The sequence below is a fragment of the Seriola aureovittata genome, chromosome 12 (genome assembly GCF_021018895.1).
Source record: "Seriola aureovittata isolate HTS-2021-v1 ecotype China chromosome 12, ASM2101889v1, whole genome shotgun sequence".
In the NCBI taxonomy this organism is placed as follows: Eukaryota; Metazoa; Chordata; class Actinopteri; order Carangiformes; family Carangidae; genus Seriola; species Seriola aureovittata.
Window position 1 is genome coordinate 24,369,224 of NC_079375.1, and position 24,134 is coordinate 24,393,357.

A 24,134-nucleotide genomic window follows, 5' to 3' on the forward strand; every position below is an offset into this window, starting at 1 on the left:
ATATACGTTTTAGTTTCACACACAGATAAAACGTCAGTTTTCCCAGAGATCAGTTCTTCTTCACTGCTCTAAAACGGTAGTCTACACAGGAAGTTGTGCTGCGCAGCCACTGGCAACTACTGTAATAGAGAGAAGAAGAATTGATTTCTGGATGAGGTCTCTAACAGGTGGAACGCAGTCAGGGTCCAGACCCAAAATGTGTTCTACACTGTATTTAAACAGCATTGATATAGGAATGATTGTGTGTCGAGCTTTTTGAACTGAGTATTGGAATCGGTATTGGTAATGAAAAACTGGTTTTGGCATCACAGGGCAGGTAGTGGTCAAATAATCATGGACTAACGAGGAAACTACTCACTGACTGCTCATTATGATGTGTCACTGTGCTTGGGTTTGCTCAAACAGAGTAACTAACGATTAAATAATGACTAATGAATGAGTCGTTGCTAGATTCAGCAGCTGATTCAGAATTAATCAGGAAGGACTTGTGAAGCGAATGGTCATTCCTCCATTTCACAGATAATTACTATTCATTACCTAATTATTCATTAATATAGTATCTTGTAATTCATCATTATCTACTATGTGGTCCTCCATTCTGAGTTATTCAGGAACTACTTGTTAATGATCCATTAAATTCTTGATTCTTTCTTCACTTGTTCCTCAGTAACTACTCATATTTTTGTGAGTGTGTGTTTACACATAAATGAAAATATCATACACACACACAAAGACACTCTGTGCTCACCCCGTTGGTCAGTAATAAATCAAGTGAGGCGGCAAAAATTGTATTTCGGGAAGGACGAAGTAGAGAGGAGGATATGGAGCTTCTTTTTCTCTATTTTGTCCTGTCATCACTTTCCTTTGTGAAGTGTCTGACTCTGTCAAACACAGATTACATTTAATGAACTTTGTGAGTGTGTGTGCATTTTGCTTAAAATGTATTCTGTTCAAAGCAAAATACTTAGTCATTAGGCCTGCCTGAACGCAGATGCACGGGTTGAAGTTGACAGCAGTTTAAAATGCTTAGACAAGAGTGTGAATCCACCTTTTAAATTTTAAGATAGCTAAAGACTGACAGAGGAAACAAGGGAGGAAATAAAAATGTGAGCTAAAGACTTCGACAGGTAGTGAGAATGCAAAGGCAGAGGAAGTGTCAGGATATGTGAGAGAACAGAGATTGGTTTTCTTGTTTTATTAGGGAGATGCAGAACGAGAGTATTGCAGCCCTCCTCCCTCACACCCACCACACATTTGTATCTCATTGTGAAAAAAGGTGTGATTGTGCTTTTTACTGAGCAAGAGAGAGGAATCAGAAAGAGGAGGTGCAGCAAAAGGAGATGCGGGCTGAGAATGACAAAAGGACATAAGATGTGTGATGAAGCGAAGTTCAAAGATGAGTGCAGCGTGTCTCTTGTTTACCTTGGGAAGACGAGACATCTCTACACAGGAAACTAGATCACCCCCCCACCCTGTAACGCAGCTGTGTCCCTCAGTGCGTCACACCGAGCCTTGCACCTTCGTGTACAACAGGATCTGTGCACAAACCTTTCCATTTGCTCCTGTTAGCATGATTCACACGTGATCGTGAAGAGCATTAAGTCAGTTTAGCTCTGAAAGGCCAGTTATCAGGTGACGGACGCCGTGTACGTCAACTCATAGAGTGTAAAGCAGCCTGTCAGGACATAAGCAAACACTCATTAGCTCTTCACCAGAGGAGCTGGTTGGGTGATTCTAAAGTGACTCTTGATGTATGTCAGTGACTCATTAAATAGCCAAGAGAGGCTTTACACAGAGCGTTCCTGAGGGCCATTTTCCCTCTGTGTTGAAACTGAATAACAGTTATATGCAAAAACAGTAGCTGTGTGCCTTTATGAGAAAGTGGATATTGTTAACCGGTAACAATGCAGCTGCAGTATCTTGTTTTTGCGATGTGTTTCTTTTGAAGCAGTTACAAATCAAAACCTAAATCCTTGAAAATAAAGAAAATAGCGAAAAGACTTCAGAGGTCATTTTAGTTTTTCGATTGGTAACGCTGGCTTAAAATCTTCACCTAAGTTTTACTGTTTTACTGTTACCTAGAGAGAGAGAGAGAGAGGACTGTTTTATTGCTCATGAGTTTTCAATTTTCAGTTTGTAAGTGAATTAATGTGCCATTTTCTTTTTGGAGGAACATAATACTCTGTATCTACTATTTACTGTACCTAGCCCCTAGATTTGTAGTTACAATCTGAGGTGAAGTGGAGAGGACATGGTGTGATAATATCCTGTGTATTTGGCCATCAGGGCAGACTGTTCACCCATTTCAATGCCCCCACCCCCACCCCCACCCCCGATGGTCCCAGCTGACACTGAGCGCTGCTGAGCTAAACCAAAACTAAACTGAACTAATCAATGCCAATCGTCTTTGCCCTAAAAGGCACCCAGCTGTCCTAATATGACTGCCACATTTAATTTCCATCTGCCAGGAGGTGGCAAGTGAAGAGAGGATGATGAGTGGTGATTAGTGGGAAGTGAGCCAGTTTGACAAGGATAGATTAAAGTTTGGCTGGTCAGGAGTGCAAGGACGTTGACATCCTTGGCAACGTTCAGATGAATGAAGTCTGAGAATGCAAATATTTTCTGCACATGAATAGACACACTCACACAACAGGCTCCTAGCTATGTTTTTCTTTTTTCTTTATCACTCTACTTCTCATTGATTTACTTGTACCCGCCCAGTTACACACACACCACCAACAAAAGCTTCTTTTTTTATTTCCTTTGATGAGCTACATGAAATCATCTCTCTCTCTCTCTCTCTCTCTCTCTCTCTCTCTCTCTCTCTCTCTCTCTCTCTCTCTCCCTCCCTCACACAAGCACGCACATACACACACGCCTCTCAGGGGTCAAAACGTGTGAACGTCCAGAGCTCACACACCTCTGATTGGTCGGGCCTTATCTGTCGATTGGTCTAGGTCGTCTAAAGCTTCACGCTAACATTAACAAAGACATGTTCAGTCGAGATGTGCACGCACATGCAAAGACACGCACATCTAGCGAGGGAATTACAAATGAACAACACTGTTGAACGAGGAACGTTCTGATGTTGTGGTAAGTCTGTGCACAGAGACACACAACTATTCACACACATTTACACCAGTTTATAATCCATTACTGGATCTGGGGGCAGCTGTGTTATCAAAGACTTTCATTCAGTGCATTAGTACATAAATTACCCAGATTAGGTTTCATTTGACTTTGTTAAGCGTATTACTGTAGATATTGTGTTTTTTAATTTCATAGTTTTTTTTGTATTGACCTTGTGATTTAAAAAAAAATCAAAACAAACTTTAAGGCCATAACAGGAGTTTATTTTTCCGCTCCAAACGCCCTGATTCACGTTGAGTAAACAGAACATCTGGGTTACTTTAGACTTGTGCTGAGAGTTTCTTGGTTCAACAGAAACTTTTTCACCCTTTATTCAGCTGAATAAAATTTACTTGTCAATCATGACATGACTCAGAAAAAGCTGTTATACTCAGCAGGTGTTGGACAAAATGAAGTGTGTGGATATTTCAGAGTGGGAGAAGAGGTATAATCAACAAGGTGATAATTACCAAGACAACCACGCCAATACCAATGTTTCCATTGCACTTACATTCTTAATCTCTTTTTAATGACAAGTTAGCAACACTCACACTCACAGACACACACACACACTCACACTCACAGACACACACACACACACACAGACACACACACACACACACACACACACACACACACACACACACACACACACATTCAAATGTGTATGCATACACACATCCAAACAGATACACTGTGACTGTGACATGGAGACATTCTGCTACTCTGTTACTGGCTTTTGTATTTGGCTGCTTAGTCATATTATTAAAGGTCCACATTTTTCTATTTTCCTGTTTTTTAATTTGAAGTGTTGATCCATAAGAAGACATATTTATGGTTTTAAGAACCAAAAACCATCTCAGGGTAGTTTTACATCTCCTCTCTCAGGCTTCTCTCTGGAGCTCTAGTAACAACAGGTCGGTGAGCCAATCAGAAGAGAGGAGGCTCTGAACCTCTCTTATTGATTGGCTGACTGTTTTCTGAGTGATTGAATAAGAATATAGCAGATTTCAGATTTCAAATCCTACAAGGTTGATGCTGGGTCCAGGTGGGCGGGGCTTGGGGCATGGCTGAGGGTGTTGACTGCTTTGTTTTGACATCACAAAGTTCCAGAAGTCCTGACGGCTGGTTTTAAGGCTCAGTTTCTGAATACAGGCTGTGTGCATTTCTCTGTGGACTGAGGTTTTGATACTTTCACATTATTAATATAGAACCTAGACCTGATCTATAATCACACTACACATGGACACAGACCTTTAGACTGGATGGGAGCTTGTTATTTTTCAGTCAGATAGAGATGTGTTGTTTATCAGAATATTTGGTAAAAAGGCTGGGCAGGTGTGTCTGTGCTTGTGTGAGTTTGTTTTGATGTATCAAATGTATCAAGAGAATTTGTGTGTTTATCCCAATTTACATTAATACAATTACCTTTATTTAGATGATTCCTCTGCTTTACAAACCAGGTCAAGTGAGTTTGATACTAAACTCAAATACAGTAACATACTTACTGTAGACTTATTGAGTGAAAATAGAATGGATTTGCAGAGAAAACACATTCAAATTTCACATAAGTTAGATTAAAAATAAACAGGAGCACACAAGAGGTATAGACATTAGACATATAAGAAAAAAATTGTTGTTGCAGCTTTGTTGTCGTTAATATGCGCATGTGTGCCAGTCCCTGAACTTGTGTGCAATCTTTTTCCCATCATCCCATGGCTCACAAACCTGAGTTGTATTCCATCAAAAGCAGCTTGCACAACAAGCATATTCCCTAATTGGTGCTTGAGCTTTTAAATTGCCTGTGTTTTCTCACAGCCAAGCAGTCTCCCAGAATGGTAATCTGAAAACCCCCCCCCCCCCCTTTTAAAAGAGAAAAATAGTGTCAAAGTTCTGCAGTAAGCACGTTTCCCTCTCTTGCTGCTCTCTGACTTGGCCCTCGGAAATGGAAAAGCTACTCAGTCTCAGACAAAATAACATTTTATACGGAATAATTGATTCACATATTTACATAATACACAAGTTAAATATAACAAACTTGAAAAAGTAAACTTTTCATGGAACTGCTGCATACAGAACACCTCATAATCACCCTCGCCCCTCCACTTGTCACTCATCTTGATGAGCTGTCTAACATCTGATGGTATACAGCTGGATTCTGAGGTAACAAGCACAGACATGGCAAAGAGCAATCTGCTCTAGAACAAAGCAATACAGGCAGCACCTTCTTGTTTTTACATGTTTAGCTTTGTTATTACATCCTTTCAGAATATCACAGTCAAGTTTAGGACTTCCATTACTGATTTTGGCCATATATCATATTCTGTCTTAAACACAAAGTTAAATTTTCCCCTTTTTTTGGCAATAGAATCTTTCCGGTGCATCTTTCTTACAGTCAAATCTCTTCAATGGTGTCCCACAAGGTTCCATCCTAGGTCCTATTTTCTTTTCAAAGTCATCAGCCTTCCACTGCTGTGCAAATGACACATAGCTTTGTCTTTCTTTAAAATGACATGATCAATGAAAGTTAAACAGCATGGGACAACATTTTTGTTCTGCTTAACAAGAGCAAAAGTAAAATTGCCTCCCTAGCACTCCCACCTCTGTAGGGTATTTACTGACATATTTTGTGTCGTAGAATGATGTCTTGGGCTTGTTTTATCTTATTTCAGGCGTCTAACCAAAAACCCATTCAAAACCCATTGACTTCAGGGCGAGGGAACCGAAAGTGCAAAAATATTTCTAGGTTTTATGACTCATTCCTGCAGCACTCTGTAACTGCAGCAATAACAGCAATAGTACAGCAATCCAATGTTTCATTGTTCAGTAGAGATCTCAGCAGTTCACCTTATTTGCTAGAGAGAAAAGCTCTTTGTAGCTGTAGATGTGGCCCAAATATTTACACTCCCGCTCATGTATTCTGCTTGTGATGTAGAAAAGTTAAAAAGACTCCAGAAGGGAGATGTGGGAATCTGGGAACCTATTAAGACTTTGTAGTTTTGCCATGTTTTTGCCAAGAAATATTCTCTCAGTTCAGCACTCCTTTGCTCCCTTATCTCATTACTAGGAACATGTGACCTCACCATCTACAGTGTCTAGTATATACAGTGCATTCAGGAAGAATTCAGACCCCTCCACTTTTTCAACAGAAGGATTGTTGGCTTCCAATGAGCCACAATTGTAGGTGGGTTACTGAGAATACTATTGAGTAAAATAACAGTCCAAAATATTTACTAAGGTAAAAAAGTGATCAACTTTATTTCGGCTTGTTTGCAATATAGCAAAGTGTGAAAAAAGAGAAGGGGTCTGAATGTATGTCATTATTGGTAATAAGACTTGTTATTTTGTTTTTCATAGTTTAATTCTATTAATATTTAATACTTTGTATTGCATCGGTGCTGTGTAAACTGTGTAAAGTGCATTGGAACATTTTTATGATTGTTTTTAAAAACAAGTGCCTTTTATATTTTAACTAGTCAAGTGGCAGGTCATCAGTTAACCAGTTCCCTTCCATCTGTCCATGCAGGAAACTCTCCTTCAGAGGAGTCAGAAGAGCGTGACAAGGAGCCCAGGACGCTTACCTATCCCGCATATATTGCCAGTCTGCTGGACACGGGTGCGAAACGTATGGCGGCCGGTGTGCGTATGGACTGTACCAGCCAAGGCCAATGCCCACGCTCCTGCCACCTCTGCCACATGAGTCCGAGGGCGGCACAAGGACGGCAGCAGTCTGAGCCTGTCCTGCTGCAGATTACCAAGGCTGCACCCATCTATGAATTAGTGTCCAACAATGAGACATACCAGGTGTGTACAGTGTTTTATTTGTCTTTATCCTTAATATACATACTATAAACAGCTAGGACAGTCTAATGTCTGAAAAACAGTCCTCCTGCACACATTATATAATTTTTCCGTTACACCCTCAAAATTGGTGGCTACATCTTCTCTCATCCTCCTGAATTGGATTATCTCACTTACCTTCCCTGTGTATGATTAAAGGAAGCAGTTATTGTCCAGAGTCCTTGTCATGCTTTGTTCAGTAAAATCAAAGTTTTCTTTGATCTGGAGAAAGTAAACTTTTCCACCATTTTCTCATCTAAGCTCTCTTAATGTGTGAGGACAGCAGCAAACAATGCAAAAACTCAATCCAGACCTGAGTATGGGTGTGTGATCATTTAACTACAGTCAGTCTATTAACTGGCATCCTGCTATGAAATGCACCATGTGTTTGTGACTGTACAGTGTGTTGGGAATCCATCAGGCCTGAAAACTTCATGGCCTCATTATGAAACAGATTACAGAAACAGGATTTTACAGAGAAGACTTTTCCTTTTAGAGAATCATACCTCACTCTGCCGGCAGCATGCTGTGCCATAATCTGCCGTACTATGCTGTGACTTATTTGACTTCATCTATACTGTATGTCGTCACTGCTTCTAGTCCTGCAGAAGAAAGGTTTGGTACAATGCTGTCCACCCTCCCGGGGTGTCAGGCTTTCATTGTGAAGCTCAGGCAGACCAATACAGCCGCTGTTATTGATTGCAGCTGTTTGCAGGTTGCTACAGCTTCACTGTGCATCCACTTGTGTTAAACGGTACACAGGCAGCATTTATGATGAATTCGCTCACACATACTCGTACCACTATGACATATAATTATGATATCTTCTATCTCAGATCAAAATGCACAGTGTCGACATACATGGTCAACAACCTGATACAAAACAATACAAATAATCCATCACTATTTGATACTATCTGATTTAATGTTGATTTTTATTGAACTCTTACGTTTTTTACAGTTGAAAATTGACATTTCTCTGTTCTGAGTAACTTAAACACTTGATATAAAACTGAGGATATAACAAATGTGTCAGTTTTGTCTTTAAAATAGATTTTATTCACTTATTCAGCATAAACGAATATTTCATAACAGCAAACAGCGGGGCACATCTTTATTGCAAAGATTGTAAAATCTTAACAGTATACAGTATCTCACAAGAATTAATCAGAAATGCTGCATTATGCTTCAATAGGCTTTATTTTATTTTATTTTTTGCGTAATTCCAGTTGCACAAAATGAAACTAAAGTAGTTCCAATAATGCAGTACAAAAGTAAACATATTACCTAGAAATACATGTACGGTATCGGATAACTACAGTCACAGAAATAAACCACTGCTCCTCAATCCTGTCTCCTCCATTTGGCTCAGTCAGTTCTCATTGACATCACACCTTATGTTCTGTGGGGGGAGCAGGACACTTCATTACACTGGATAACTTCGAGGCAGTCTCTACAATTCTCCACTAAAGTGTCATCCATCTTAACAGTGTGTCTGTATGGGCACATGTCATTGTAAATAAAACAGCTCATGGTTTCAATAAATATCTTCAGTCAGAAGAAGTTTGGGGTCAGTGTGCTGTGACAGAATTCTAGCATCGGTAGCTAACGTATTCATTGCAGGTTGACTGTTGACTTAACAATGAGGTTTATTCAGCATATTGTATTTTATGATTCATATATTATGATGGAGAGTAAAGATTTCAGACACAGCTGGACAAGGTAGAGCCAGACATTTTCTTTCAGTCTGGGAATTTATCTTTAAGGATGTGGAAGGCTTGAAGTAGGTATGTATGTTATTCTTTGAAACATCAGCTCTCTGGTTTAAACATATCTGTCAACATTGAAAATGTTTTTTTAATGAAAGTTAGTAACAGCAAATGCCCAGAAATAATTTGATATTATTACTTATTACTTACTATCAAATGAATAGAAGAAAATAATTCTAAAATCCACATTTCATGACGTGAGAATACATTTGGAGAGTTACTGTGCATATGGGAATATTGCATGTTCCAATTAGACGTGCTTTGAATTGAGGTTTTGTCTGTCTTCTCTCCCTCGCTCTCTCCCTTCTCAGGCTCTTCAGGAGGCCATGATGAGCATGCTGTGGTGTTCAGGGAAGGGCGATGTTATCGATGACTGGTGTCGGTGTGATTCCAGTGCTTTTGGCACAGACGGGCTGCCCACCTGTGCCCCACTTCCCCAACCAATGTTAGTAACTAAGAATGAAAATTACTTTTCTCCTACACACATTACTCTCAGATGGGTTGTGGTAAATACCATCTATCATTTTACTGGCAGAACTCTGTCTCCTGCTGCAGTGGTCTTGAGTAATGTGCCGTCAAGATGCACGTGTACACTGTATTTTATTGCAGCCAAATATAACAGTCATGAATGGATGAGTGAACAGACCTAACAGGCACAGGTCCAGATGCCCGAGGGTCAGGGGCCACTGGACCAGAGTCTCTGTTTAAAGAGACCGTTGTTATTTCTTGCTGGAAAGTCTCAAAGCTCATTTAAACGATGCAAAACAACCACAAAGGCAGGCGAAATGACCACACAGAGACACAAACGAATAGAAAGAGACACAAAACAACCGCAAATTGACACAAACAACTACAAAGAGATGCAAACTGACCACAGAGGGGTTGGAGGTGGGATCATGTTTTGTCCATGAATACAGCAGTCACTGATTTACTTCTCCTGTCCAGCTAGGGAGTGCTAATCAATGGAATTAGCTTCTGTGTTGATTGGTTGACATTAAAACCTGTGGGTCCCACAGCCAAGTATGTGCAGCTGATCACTCCAGAGTAAATCAAGTCAGACACAACATAAGGGGATAAATGACTGGATTTCCTGTTGACAGAAGTGTGTGTGACATCGTAGAAAACATTTCTTCCTACAGTTTAGCAGAACATGATGTTAGCTGTCAGTTACAGTAATGAGACCAGTTTGCTGACAACATCTTTCACTCAGCGGCGCGGTTTTACATCTCTGTCACTCTGTTGCCAGGCTGAAGCTGTCTTACACCTACGAGCCCAGCAGCTCATTGGTCATCATGGAGTGGAACCACACTGAGCCACCAATCGGTGTCCGGATTGTTGATTACCTCATCAGCCAGGAGAAGGTGACAGAGAGGACTGACCACTCCAAAGTTGAGACAGGTACGTCTGCCCAGAACTCAACCCACATCAAAAGTTCTGCAATTGATGACATACAAGATCTGATAGGTGGAAAATTGTGAAACAGGTTAGCGTTGCCAGGCAACGAGTGATGCCAGTTCAGTCCTTTTTTTCCAGAAACTCCCAAAACATAGTTTACTCCCTGTCCTTCCAACAGTTACTAATCCAGCAAGAGGCACTGTTGATGTTTTGGATGTGTACCACTTTGAGAGGGGTAATGAGTAAGTCAGTTGGCCTCAGTTTGTATGGGCAGCTGTTGGCCAGTGTTCATTATTTATGCTGGCTCAAACCTGCCAATTTGTCAGCACCATGTGGCCAAAAAAAGCCTAATTTGTTTTTATCTAGTCAACCACCTGGAAGGAATCCTGCTCCAGAGGTGAAAAAGAAGGGATTTCATCGAGCTGTGGCTGTACAGTATACACTAAGGGGCTTCTGCTTGGCATCAACCCCCCTGTACTGTTGTCACAGAAAAAGGCTTTCATGAATTTCCACTTTTTTTTTATCATAGAAGTTTCCTCTAGAGTTTGGGAAAAGTTCCACTGCAAAAAACTTTCAATAAGGACATTTAAATCTGAAAGAAGTCACAGCTTTTCAAGCACTGGTCGCACAGAGATCCTGTTTCCTTCTGAAGATCCGTCCTTCGCTCAGGTTTAAACATCACTCTGTTTGCTTTAGGCTTCTTCCACTTGTAGTTTTTAAGGCCTCCACAAGATGGCGTACACCAGTAATAATAATCAAGTTTTGGAGTATTTATTTGTAGCATTTATTTTGTGGATTGAATTCCTGGGGCTGAATTCCTACATATTGATTTTTATAAAATAATCAGCTGTGCCAATTATATTTATACATGTTTATCCTATGGACCATTGTAATTCTCCTGCAGTGTTGCAGAAAAGGAGTCATACTGGTAATGACAAATTAGCGTATGATGTTTATTGAAATGTTTTTATTCTCACAGCAACAACACATTATCTTAGAATTAACACAAAAGTCTTGAAAACTTAACTTTTTCAAGCAGCTTCTCTTTCACTGAAGTGTTTTGAGAAGGCTTTATGTTTTCACTGTTTAATCCATATGGATTAAGACATGCACTTGTTAAGGTATGTTTTCTCTCGTGCTCTCACTAAAAGGAGAAACTTATAGGAGAAGCAGCAGCAGGAGTGTGTGCAGCTCTGTCATCCATAACAGAGAGTCCAGCTTATTTGGCTGGACCTATATTAGTAGAAACTGGCAAAACAAGGGCAGTTTATTTTAGCAGTAATGACCCAATCCATAATGGAGACTGTTGCAGTTCCCTGTGAGTACCAGAGTTTGTTGTAGCTTTAATGAGAGAATAAACTGTATTAGTCCAAACAGCGAGTATCATTAATCAATGCAGCAGATTCACCAGAGAGAAGGAGAGCACTTTCTTTATTACTGCTATTATAGTGAGTATGAGCTATAGGTTAAGCAGTTAGGTTCATTTTAGCTGCGAGGGATTTTATTTTCTATAAAGGAAGTTGTACCATTTGTTTATGTAAGTCAGTGTTTGGAAGCTTCAGCTGCAGACTCACTTATCTCTGTAAGGAAGGTGTGAAATCAGCAGTCGCCTCCTGCTTGAACTCAAGTGTCTTTCTTCCCCCTTTTGTATTACAAGCACATATTGCAATACTACGGTATATTTTATTTATATATATTAGTGAAGAATTTAACCACGATGAGCCATGATCACAGGGCATTTTCTCTTTTCTGCTTCGTCGTATCTTTGAAACATATTTGGTGTCGACGTGCGGCTCGTTAAACATCAGCTTCAAAGTTTGGTTATACCGTCTGTGCCGATGAACAATGCTTAATTGCTTAATTAAGTTGAATTAACACATCGTGTACACACAGCATCAATATCATCTTGAAACTTCATTTTGACACAGAAGAGTCGCAGATCAGCTTTTAAGGAAATGCCAACCCACAGGCTCTCATCATATCAGCTGATACCCTGCTGTAGTGGTTCACATTCTTATATTTCAAAAGCAATTGCCACATAAATCCTGGGTCTTTTGCTTTATTTTTCCATTTTGCCAGGGTGGGAATCCAGCGTTACTGTCAATGGAAAGTGCAGAGTCAGTGCTAATGTGTAGTGACTGCAGGAGCACAGCTGAAACTTTAGTGCAGGGGAGCATTTTGACAAGGAACAATGAAATATCACTTTAATGGCAAATATGACCTTTCAGTTTCTGTTTTGGAATTTTGGAACATAATTTCTTCCTGCGCCCTTTGAACAAATCGCGTGTGTCAGCTCACCATTACCACTGTGTTCCACAGCCTTACAAAACAAATGTTTGTCCCATCCCCTAATCTACGCTGTCAGAGTGATAAACACAGAAGATGAAGGCGGCGGCTGCTCGAGTATCCACCACGACTTTCTGTGGTTGAGAGAAGATTTTTGGGGCTGCAGTGCTTTGATATAATGTTTACTTGGACTTAAAGTTCAAACAAACTTCTTATCGCGCCACACAGTCAGTCTTTTAGGCTTCAGAATAGCACTTTGGTTCAAGATCAAAGTTTACAGTTGTTGGAAAGAGTCAATCATGATCAGACGTATTGAAAGAGACATAATTTCTTTTTGACGTAACAGGAACCGCTGCAAGATGAAGACATTACTGCTACAATAACCTGCTGTTGTTATCAGTCAGCGGTTGATACAGAGATATAGAAGAGATAACGACAAATATTCCGATCAGATAAACAGTCTTACAACATATGGTCCTGTATCTAACAAGATACAGTAACTACCAAGGAACTTATGGAAATGTTTTTGTGGAAATCAGCATCGGTACTTGGCAAGAAACACAGAAACTGTGGCACAGGAATATTCCACTCTTGACTGGATTGTTACTGTCATGCTGAGCTTTTCCAGTTTACAGATTCTGTTGCAATGTCTAAATAAGACATTGTTCCTTTCCATGGTGTCATACACTTCAGCCATCCTCATTAAACTAATGGAGATTACTTTCTTACACAGGGAAATGTCTTTACTACCCCTCAGCTCCTTCAGCTCCACACATGGATGATTTCTTCATCCCTTACAGGATGGCATATTGTGGATATTGTGATGGTTCACATCGGAAAAAGAGATCCCAGTCTCTTCATTATGTGCCTCAAAACAAACTCACGGATACACCACTTGCCTGGGAGGTATAATCCATCACTGCAGAACTCAAGCAGAGGATGAGTTTATCAGACTTTACTCACTCGTTTGTTGCCCCATCGTGTCCAATCTCCACCACAAGAGATGTACGACGCTGCACAGACACAACTCTAGTTAAGAGCAGTCTGAGAGTATTTTATCTATAATGTGCACTTTGAGGTTTTAATCAGTGAAATTCTCTGATGTTGAGCTTTCTGAACCTCATTTGTAATAATAAATATTGTATCTTCATCTGTAGGATTTAGAAAGTAAAAGTCCCCAAACTTTAATTTATAAAAACCAACCTGAATATCAGCTAGAGCCACTCTAAGATAAGGTACCCATGTGTTTCCATGTGGGGAAATTATTGGTATATTCTTTAAGCTAGCTAACACTCAAAAGTTAACGTCCTTTTACTAAATACTTCAGTGTTTTCTCCCCGGCAACAAAAGAGATTAGCATCTGGTCAAATGATGATGAACCTTTCTGGGGCAGCACACTGATGCTGGCGATCAGTCAAGTCCTCCGCGCACTGCAAGTTAGAGCTCCGCATCAGCTCAGGACTGTTGAAGGTGCAGAGCAGCTGTTTTGACTCTGTGACCATGCAGAGGTATTTGATGTTGTGCTGTTAGTTTCAGTGCAGGTAGAGACTAAGTATTCAAGAACATCAGAGAGTCTCTAACGGGATATAACAATCACTACTTTTAAAAGAGGACTTCACTGTCTAACTGCCATAACATAAAATGGCAAAACCACTAGTTTATATCAGTTTAAATTTATGTTGCTTTGGTCCCAGGCAAGTGTAACCTACAGTATAAAGATATAAACATTTATGCTTTATCGAGTCTTAGACATCATTTATTTTTTAGGCCATAAGAGAACAGGGTGCACTAACACGCTGTGCTGATTTTGGAAACACAACCACATATTAAAGTAAAGCAATTCAAGAAAACCCAAGGATGTGCATGTTAACCCGGTATAAACCATTTGTTTTCCCACTGGTACATACAATTGATTCCACTTCAGTGCCTGAAATAACAGAGTATAGCTGCAAGAGAAAAGAATAAATCCTCTCTGATATAGACACATAGACTTTGTGGGGAAAAAAGGTTTTGCTTTGGACTATGTAAACATTTCCACCCGCTGAAAAACATGCGTTAAACCTTAAGAACAAAGCACAGAGAATTGTCTTGTAGTGCTTTCACACACACACTGCAACCCTGAACTTATCTAGACAATGCCCGGAGGAGCTGTATGTGAGAACAAAAATGTCCGACTCAGTTGAACCAGACATTAAACGGACTTTACACTGCCAGCTCCCGAGTACAAAGTCCGTGTAATGTACGATCGAGCCCATGTGTGAATAGAGCCGGTCATTATCCGCTGAATTCACAGCAAACGAGTTGGCACGTCGATGGCGTTTCTATCCTACATCCTGTCCTCTCTACCCAGGCGCCACCCATCATCTAAACCAGTATTTCCAGTAGGTGAGAACATGTCTGACATGGACGATCTCATGTTGTGTGAAAGAGCAACTCCGGACGGTGTCCCGAACTGATTCTCTGAACATTGTTCACACGAGAAAACGGCTCTAAAGAGCAAGAAGCAAGTTACATTTGAACCCCTTCACCTTCAGGACACCCACCGCACACCAAGAAGATAACGTGTAGGTCAGGGGATTACACAGTTTACTGAGATCACATTCCATAACTTCTGAGTGTTGAAATTGTCAAAACTTTTAACCGCTCTCTCTCTCTCGCTGCCTTTTAGACTCTCCGATGTGTGAAATTGCCCGCCACTGCTCTAATTACACTGAGTGAAAGTTATCCAGCTCTGGTTGGTGTGGCTGAGTTGCTTTAAAAGAAAATAGAAAAACACATACACATACATTGCATTCAGAAAGTGTTCAGACCCCTTCACCTGTGTCGAGTTTTGTTATGTTGCAGCCTTAATGCTAAAATCGTTTAAATTCGTTTTATCCCTCATCAATCCACACTCAATATCCCGTGATGACAAAGTGAAACCAGAACCTCGGACCCTTTGCTATGACACAGGTGTCTCCATTTCTCTTTGATTTGAGTCCACCTGTGGTCAGTTCCAATGACTGGTTTAGAAAGACACACACACAGACAAGATCGTATCGATCTGGGGAAGGCTACTAGAAAAAAAAAACTCTGCTGCATTGAAGGTTCCCAAGATCACAGTGACCTCCATCATACTTACATGGAAGAAGTTTGGAACAACCAGGACTCTACTCAGAGATGGCCGCCCAGCCACACTGAGCATCTGAGGGAGAAGGGCCTTGGAAAGAGAGGTGTGGAGATGGCCTCAGTTCTAAGCGTCATGTCTGGAGGAAGCCAGGCATCGCTCATCACCTGCCCCATACCAATCCTAACGGTGGAGCATGGTGGTGGCGGCGTCATGCTGTGGGGGGGGGGGGGGGGGGGGTTTCAGCAGGACGGACAAGGAGACTGGTCAGGGTTGAGGGAAAGCTGATCAGAGCAAAGTTTTTCCTTTTTTTTTTCTAACTTTGCAAAAATTTCTAAAATTCAGTTTTAAAGTTTTCACTGTGAGGGAAAGAAAAATAATTAAAGGCTGCAACATGACAAAATGTGAAACAGTGAAGGGGTCTGAATACTTTCTGAATGCCCTGTAATGCAGGTCTCAGATGATTAATTACGCTGGAGAACACAACCCAATGTGAACAGACTGGCAAAGGTGGCTGGACATGGAAGTTCTGTTGAGTTATGAGAGGAGGAGGAGGGGAGGAGGAAGAAGGGGAGGAAAAAGACCACCAAGTGAAGAAGAGGAGTGAGGGAAAGAGAAAAGCAAAACAAAAAGACAGGAACAGGGTAGAAAACGATGGAAAGATCTGGAAAGCTGGCTGTATGGTGTGGTTTTGATTTCAGCTGTCATTCTTCTGTCATCTCAGAGAAATCAGTCTCCACAGATCTGCCCTTGGCTGCCTCTCCTCTCCTCTTGTTGCTTTTTCTTCACCACTCCCTCATCTTTCTTCTCATCCCCTGTTTGCTTTTCTCCCCTCGAATTCTTATCTTCTCTCTTTAAATCTTTTTCTTATCCTTGCCTCCTCTCCTGTGCTTTTTTTTCTTCAGGTTTGCACCTACTATGAACTCCTCTCTCTTTTTCTTTTAACCACATGTTCCTTCTTTCTCTCATTTTTCTTCTTTTCATTTCCTCCGCTCTCTCTTTTTATCTTCCTCTTCTATAGATTTTTGTTTTTCCAAAAGGCATCAAGGCATGGGTCAAACCACAGTGGATGAAAACTCTACAGAGTATAGAGTCAAAGTACAGTCAGAATATTTCCAATCAACTGTATTTGTAGAAAATATACTTTAGAAGTGATGTGCCATCAGGACAAGCAAGGCAAGCAGTGCTGGACCAGGTGAGGCTAAAGACAGACATCGGTCAGAACGATACTGAAATTGCTTCAACGGTCTTTTCGTCCTAAGTGTTTAGAGGCAGCAGTAGCAAGTAAACGAGCGACCATCTTGGTCACGTGGTCACACGTGTGACGACGAGGAGTTAATGTGTATTGTAGAGCATCTTTCAATTCCTTTTGCAAGGAAAGCTTTCACAGACAAATTTATTCAAGTTGCAATTTACAATAAACGATATAACTTAATAACCAAGCCTTTTAATTGTGTTCTGCTTTTTAGTTTTCATACTAATATCTTTTCCATTGTGTAAATCAAGGTGCAGTAAGTTTGAGACGTTACAGACGGCGTATTGATTCTGCTTTGTCACTGGAGTGTGTCATTGTCAGTTAATGGTGAATATTTAGAAGTGATTTTTTTTGTTTTATATATATGTGTGTGTGTGTATGTGCTTGGTGTGGAGGGGGGGGTTGAGTTCAATGGCGTTGGTTGCCTCTCTGTAAAAGTCACTGCAAGCCACTAATATAAAGTGCTTGGAAGAAGTCCTGAAGCCATTAAGGTAGTTTTTCATTGAAAGGGGAAGCTCCAAGCTCCAGGCAGGCAGTATTCATGACATTATGTTTTTCAGGATAATACCTGATGGATGTATTGCAGTTAGTTTGCACTATTATTAATGATACTTAAGCAGGAATGGATGGAACTGCATATGTAGGGATATCGTTCAAATGGAATCCCATCCTGGATAAGTGGCAAGAGAAATTCATCAATGAGAATACATGGACTTGTTCTCTATGATTTTCAATGTACAGCACTATGTCACTGGGAGATACTTCAGATGTCCTCCCAGCTTACTGTGCTTCTGGTGATTGTAGTGAGGCTCAGGACTTTGATAATGTATAAAGTAAATGAACATTATTATCCTTCCTAAGCCAAATGAATCTTCCATATTTCAGGGATTTTATCCCCAGATTTAAAAACTTCTTTCAAAACAGAGATTGTTGTAAAATCATGTTAGTTTCTGTTTTGCTCTTACATTTTAACTATTTATCTTTCCCTACTCCTCCACAACGTGGGTGGTAGAGGAGTAAGGAAAGAGCAAAGTTAAATTTATGTGTAAGAATAGTGAATGAATCTTCTCAACCTGTATTAACCAATTGTTCACACTAGGATTTGCATGTCAACCCAGTATGGATCGTTTGTTTTCATACTGGTACCACTGCCATCGGAAACTGTGTGACGCTGCTTCAATATCTGACATATTATTTCTTCCCCGAATTTTATCCCCAAATGACTTGCATGATAAATTCCAGAAGGACAGTGAAAACAGAGCATACACTTACGGGAAAAGATCTGAACAGACTCTACTGATCATCTGTGGAAGAACCAAAAAAATACTAGAAAAAAAAAAAAAACAAATATCTGCCCTTTACTTTCTCTGAAGGCTCATCAGAAACAGATGTCGGAATATCCCCTGTTGTCTACACAACATCCTTAAAGCTTTGTTGTTTATAAACAGCATACATTCACTGACAGCTGCACGGTTGCAGCGGTCGTATCCTTTCTTAGTTTGCGGTTATGTAATGTTAGATAATTCAACATACAGTCCATACAGCTGAGGATTATAGCGTCCAAGACTCGGTTAGATCTGCAGCTGACAACAGCTTGTTTGTGCAGTAATCTCTCCCTTAACAAGCTTCAGGCACACAAGGTGAGATCATAGTGTAAGCGCGCGCACACACACACACACACACACACACACACACATAAGCACGGTCCCCAGCAGATGTGTGGAAGCTTCACGAATAGGAAGTCTGCTTTAAGTCAGGGCACCGCTCGGCTGGACCAGTCTCGCTGTGAAAACAAACATCCCCTGAGCTGTGAGCAGTACAATGATGTAACAGCTTTGATCACCCAGCGAGGGCAAGGTTTGCTCAAGGGTCAGTGGAACATGGAATCCAATCAATAAACACATTACTCACCTATCTACATCGCACACACACACATACCTCAACACAGACACCAGGGTTGACTGAAAGGTGTGTATCACCTCAAACCTAAACTGGGGCTGAGCTTCCTTTTCGCACCAGTCACTTCCTCTGAGTCACTTCCTGCTTGACCCTTCCCACCTGCTTTCTCTTTACTCCAGTGAGCACAACACTATGTCATCTTGAGCAATCAGGAGTCGGTCGCCTTCATTCCTCTGTAGCTGGATGTAAAGTAAACGCCCTTTTTGTAAACATGTGAAGTGTAATCTTACATTCATAGGTGATATTTTAACCCCACCACCCATCCAACCACTTTCCTCTAATTTTCTGGGTCCGGGCTCTACAGAAAGCAGCAGCGCAGAGGCTCCTGTACCTGCACATATTCTGTCTCCGTCTGCCAAAATCCTGAGGCATTCACAGGCTGGACAAGATATTTAAACCCAGAGCATGTTCTGGGTTTACCCCCGGGTCTCCTCCTAGTTGGATGCACCCAGAATACTTCCACAGGAAAGTCTATATGAGGCTTCTTAATTAGAAACCTGAACCAGTCGGCTCTTTTCAATGCATATGTGCAGCAGTACTCCACGTTCTGATCTTGTCTCTAAAGGTGAGCCCAAAGACTCTGCAAAGGAAAAAGTGTCCACAGTCTTATTTCTTCAGCAGCAAACTGGTTGTGATTGTGAAGGGAAAGACGTAGCACTTTCAGAATCACCTTGATACAACATCGACGGAACTGAAGCAGTCTGCTAGTCAATCATCTGCCAGTATTTAACCTTCATCTGTGGTTATGACCCCAACACTGGAAAACATTCGGATGGAGCAGCAAATCAGTCATTTCAGTCCACCATTTTTACAGAGTACCAGGCCCCAGACTTGGAGGTGCTGACCCTCCTCACTGTTAACGTTTATCGAGTCCAACAGGTTCCCCGATAATCTGATCCAATTTACCACAGCTGGTCATCAGCTGACTGCTCTGCATTTCTCTTTATTCAGGATACTTGCTTCAGATCTAATGTTATGACTGCAAAGTTCATCATCAATCTTTGGCCTGGCGTTCTACTGCCACGTGCACTTATGAAACATGGTGTTGGTTAGCCCATGATAGTGCAGTTCAATAACAAAATACCACTTGATTTTAATATCCAAGTCACTCCAGGCTTCTCCTTCTTTGCCAACATGAGCAGTGATCTTTATGAAGTCTCAAGCTGAAGCTCTCTCCAGAACCCAAGCAACGGATTCCAAGAAGGCTGGGCTCTGAAGTCCTGTTCAACATATAAACAGATGCGAGTCAGAGCTTTGCTCTCTGCAACAGGTGTCGCTGGACGTGATCCTTTTGTACTCATGGGTAAAAATCAATATTTCATATAATGTACCTGGAGACTACTGAGTGTTCTCACACCACCTGGTGCTTCTTACCTCGGACAAATCCATAAAGACATTTTAATGTTTTATTCTACAACATAAAATAGGTCAGTATTTTAGCCCACTCGTGTTTGTTTTAAGCTTCTACGTGTCTTATAAAAGGCGGTTGCTAACATGTGGCTAAATGAAAGACTATGACCGTATAAACATTAGCTTTTTACTGACGATTATATTTACGATTCAAAATTGATAAAAGTGGTTTTCATTTGTGAAGATTATGTTGCTGAACAAAACATGTATCATAAACTTTTGTTTGTCACAGAGCTTATTTTCTGCAAAAGCCGAAAAGCCACTAGAAAAATCCCTTTGGCTTTTTTGTGGAGGGAACCAGGGTGATGCTAACCTCTGGGTTGGCCTACTAGAAACACATCGTCCCCATAGCACTCTAAGCTGAACTACAGAGTAAAAGATGTAAAGGTTCAGTTGATGATTAATAAAAGTCACGGCTAAACCACTATACATGAATGAGCATGACGTCATGCTGCTTTTTCATACCTGCAATTTAATATTCAAGAACTTTCCAAATGATCCTTAACTGTGTCCTTTTGATTATTTGTGTTTCTGTAGAAAATGTATTTGGAGTCTCCTCTGTCAGAGCTCAATTTCTCTCTGAGGTGAAAGAAACAGCATCTCATCTTTGAGGAATGCTTTCCCGCCAGGGTCTCACTTTGTCTGCTGGGCATGAAGGAATGACCTAATACTTACAAAGACACATATGCACATACACACCTTTTTTTGTATTTATTTCTTCTGCTGGTCATTGACATTGTCAGGTTATTCAGATTCACACTTTCCTCTGAGTTGGCCTTCAGAGATCAAACAAGGACAGGCAGCAGATGGGAGACATTTTATGTTTTTAAAATCTTCTATCACTAAAAAAACTTACATATACAAAGATACAAAGAGAACATTTATTTAAAGTGTGGTGGCAGCTGTCACCAAACTCATAGTGTCTATCGCAATTTTCAGCAATCAGATATTTTTCTAATAGCAGCTTTGAACTGCCAGTTATAAAAGGGTACTTTGGCTGAAACCCTCTACTGAAAACATCATCGGCCTCTTTGGGCATCATCATGAGGAAGATAAATGTTCTATATGTCAGAGGCTAAGCTGCACTGGTAAATCAGTCCCCCTGGCATGTGGTCATGCAATTAATAAAAAACACTTCAGCTATAACATTTCAGTACCTTCTGATTTATCCCCAGCCCTGCTTGCGGCTCATTCCTCATCTGGACTTGTTGTTCTTCTTGTACACACCAGGTACAACCTTCTCTGTTGCCCTGTGCAAAACACCTCTTAAAGTACAGTACAGTACATGCAAACGAACAGCAGAGAGCACTGTGCTTGTGTGCTCTGATAAGTCAGGCCTTTCGTTGCATTTACCTTGACTGTTAGTTGCCACAGTATAAACGGAGTAAAGCAACTGAGCCCTAAACTTTGGAGAGTGAAGTGTCTAGCGTTGTCCAGTCAAGGTCACCATGATCCTCACGACCGCTTCTGAACCTAAACATTAATCCAGACTGAAGCAGCTTGATTGTTGGGGACTGAAGTCATATTGTTGATGTTAGTGCTGCAGTATGAACCAGGTATTTCAGTAGTGTGTGAGAATGGGGAGCTGCTGTACATGCATCCTCGTCACTTAGAACAGAGTCCCAGTGCATACGTCAACCTAACTGGTAAAGCCGGGCTCAGACTGCAGTTTTTAAATCCTAATAGATTTTGAAATTAGGTTGCATCACGCACATAAGGAGAAACTTCGCAGATGTTCCTCTCTATAATTTCAAACATGCACACACTACAGGATATTATTAAGATTATCGTGCCAGAGGGAGCAATCAGGAGGAAATGCACCACCTCATGTGATCTCATGTGATCTCACGTGATCTCACGGGGAAGCAGATGTAAACAAAATTGTGCAACGTTAGAAATATTTTGGAGTGACAACAATCAATAGCAGAAGGTTAAACAAATCTGGATGAGAAAATGTTTTTTTTGTGGTCGTCTCGCTAAGTGTTTGTCTATTCTTCAATGGGAACTGGGGGTCAGTTTTAATATCTGTCAATAATAGTATGCTAGCTAACGTTAGCCTCAAAGGCTAGAATCTTATCAATGTGTCAAAGTTAGTGAAGTAGAACCAAAGTTCTATTGTCTTCTTTATTCCATACATTCTTCTTTGTCAAACTCTGGCACCTACTTTACCCACGATGCAAAGCCCCAAAAGGCTTCATACAACTTTTTTCATATATGCAGTTGCACTCCCTGAGACATGTAAACAGACTTTGATGTGTAAAATTGGCGCACATCCTCTTTTAATATGCCAATTTACCTATGGTCAATGTGAGAACGCTGACATTTGGAAAGAGATATAACAGATAAATCTGTGCTGTTTTACTTGTGAAACAATGCAACACATATGCAGGTCAGAAGAGAAGCATCTTTCATCTTTTCATCGTCCAGGAGGACCCGGAGTCCAGAGACTTGTCCCAACTAACAGAAAATGAAGGCGTGGGTTGTCAAAAGAAAAGAAAGAAATATGTTTAATCTATACAGAAAAAAGTGAAGCATTATAATGACTTCATCCTCTGTTAACTTCATCACTATCCACAGAACTAGGCATCCTTTTATCACCACATCTCCTTTGGTGCTGAAAGGACAGCGGCTGGCCAAACTGTCCTCACCATGATCCTCACTGTCTAATAAGAAAAAGACCAGGAAACTGTTTTTACCAGCAGAAAACCAGTAAAAAAAGTTCAGAGTGGCACTGTGGGCCTTGATGGATTGCTGCAGTTTTGGTTCACAAGTTCAAACTGGAAAATCAGCCTAATGTGAATGACACACTGTGAGGGGGTTGTGCTTCACTAAGCGCGCTAAGAAAAAAAAAAAAAGAAACTTTTGGAGCATGTCGGTGTGAACTGACACATTTGCAGGAATAGAAGCTTATCGGTTGCGTGAGATGAACGACTGATGGACAGCTTGAACCCTCCAGAAGCACTTAAAAATGTTGTCATTGTGAATTGCGCATAGCTCGGTTGAGAGGGGAACGACAGATAAAGAAAAAGTGAGAGGGAAAAGAAAGTTGAAAGAAAGCGGAAATGTCGAGAGAAGCCAAAATCTTGACTTTCCCCGTATAAACCACATAAAAAAGCGTTGATATGTGGACACGCAGTTGTTTACAAGGTATGCAGCCTTCAGACTTGACTGTGTAATTGACTGCTGTATCCCACTTTGTCCAAGGTATTTCATTCTTTTATTGACGTATTTGGCCAAAATTACGGTTGGCGTGCAAAGCTCTCTCATGGCAACTGCTATCAATTTGGTCAGACGCACTTCTATCAAATTATAAAACAATTTATCGCCCCTCTGAAGATGTAATGTTCTATGAATTTTGCTGCCGTGACGCAAATGGCAGCCTGGCAGCGCACATATCAAACACAAATTTGGAGAAAGCGCACGCAGATTGTATGGCCGTACCTCCTTCTCTTTCACGCAAGGTTATTTTTTTTAAATGATACCTTCAGGCTGTCTCAAACTCTTCTTCCTCATCTTCCTTATCTTTCCCTGTCTGTTCCTTCTGTCTGACAATTACCCCTTCATATCCACTGGGACGCTGCTCTTCAGAGATTAAAAGCAAATCCCCCCTTCATGTGGCCAATCATCATGGTCTGGTAGTGGTTGTGACCGGTGCTGAAGTGCCAAGAAACAACAGTGAGGGGTTTGTCAGTGATCTGTTGTTGTTGTTGTTGTTGTTGTGTTGCTGGTCCTTTTTTACCTTTTATTCAATGGAAAGGTAGACAACCAAGCCCAGATGTTATTTATTAAAGGCTTTGCTGCCAATTGTGTGTGAGTGTGTGTGTGTGTGTGTGTGTGTGTGTGTGTGTGTGTGTGTGTGTGTGTGTGTGTGTGTGTGTGTAACTGCCAATTACAGCTAGTTACAAGGAAGCTGTCTGCTTTAACAGAAGTGGATGAATTCCCAGGCAACCCGTAGTGAAACCTGTTATAGGATGGAGAAAGGAGA

General features: G+C 40.9%; 1 protein-coding gene across 9 annotated transcripts in view; it reads left to right on the top strand.

Moving 5' to 3' along the window:
* astn1 (astrotactin 1) overlaps positions 1-24,134 on the top strand; it is a 380,707-nt gene that overhangs the window by 325,240 nt on the left and 31,333 nt on the right. For all 9 annotated transcript variants that reach the window (XM_056392103.1, XM_056392104.1, XM_056392108.1 and 6 more), the window contains 3 exons: positions 6,656-6,933; positions 9,050-9,183; positions 9,985-10,136. In XM_056392103.1, coding sequence (XP_056248078.1) covers positions 6,656-6,933; positions 9,050-9,183; positions 9,985-10,136 — 564 coding nt within the window. The remainder of the gene's footprint in view (positions 1-6,655; positions 6,934-9,049; positions 9,184-9,984; positions 10,137-24,134) is intronic.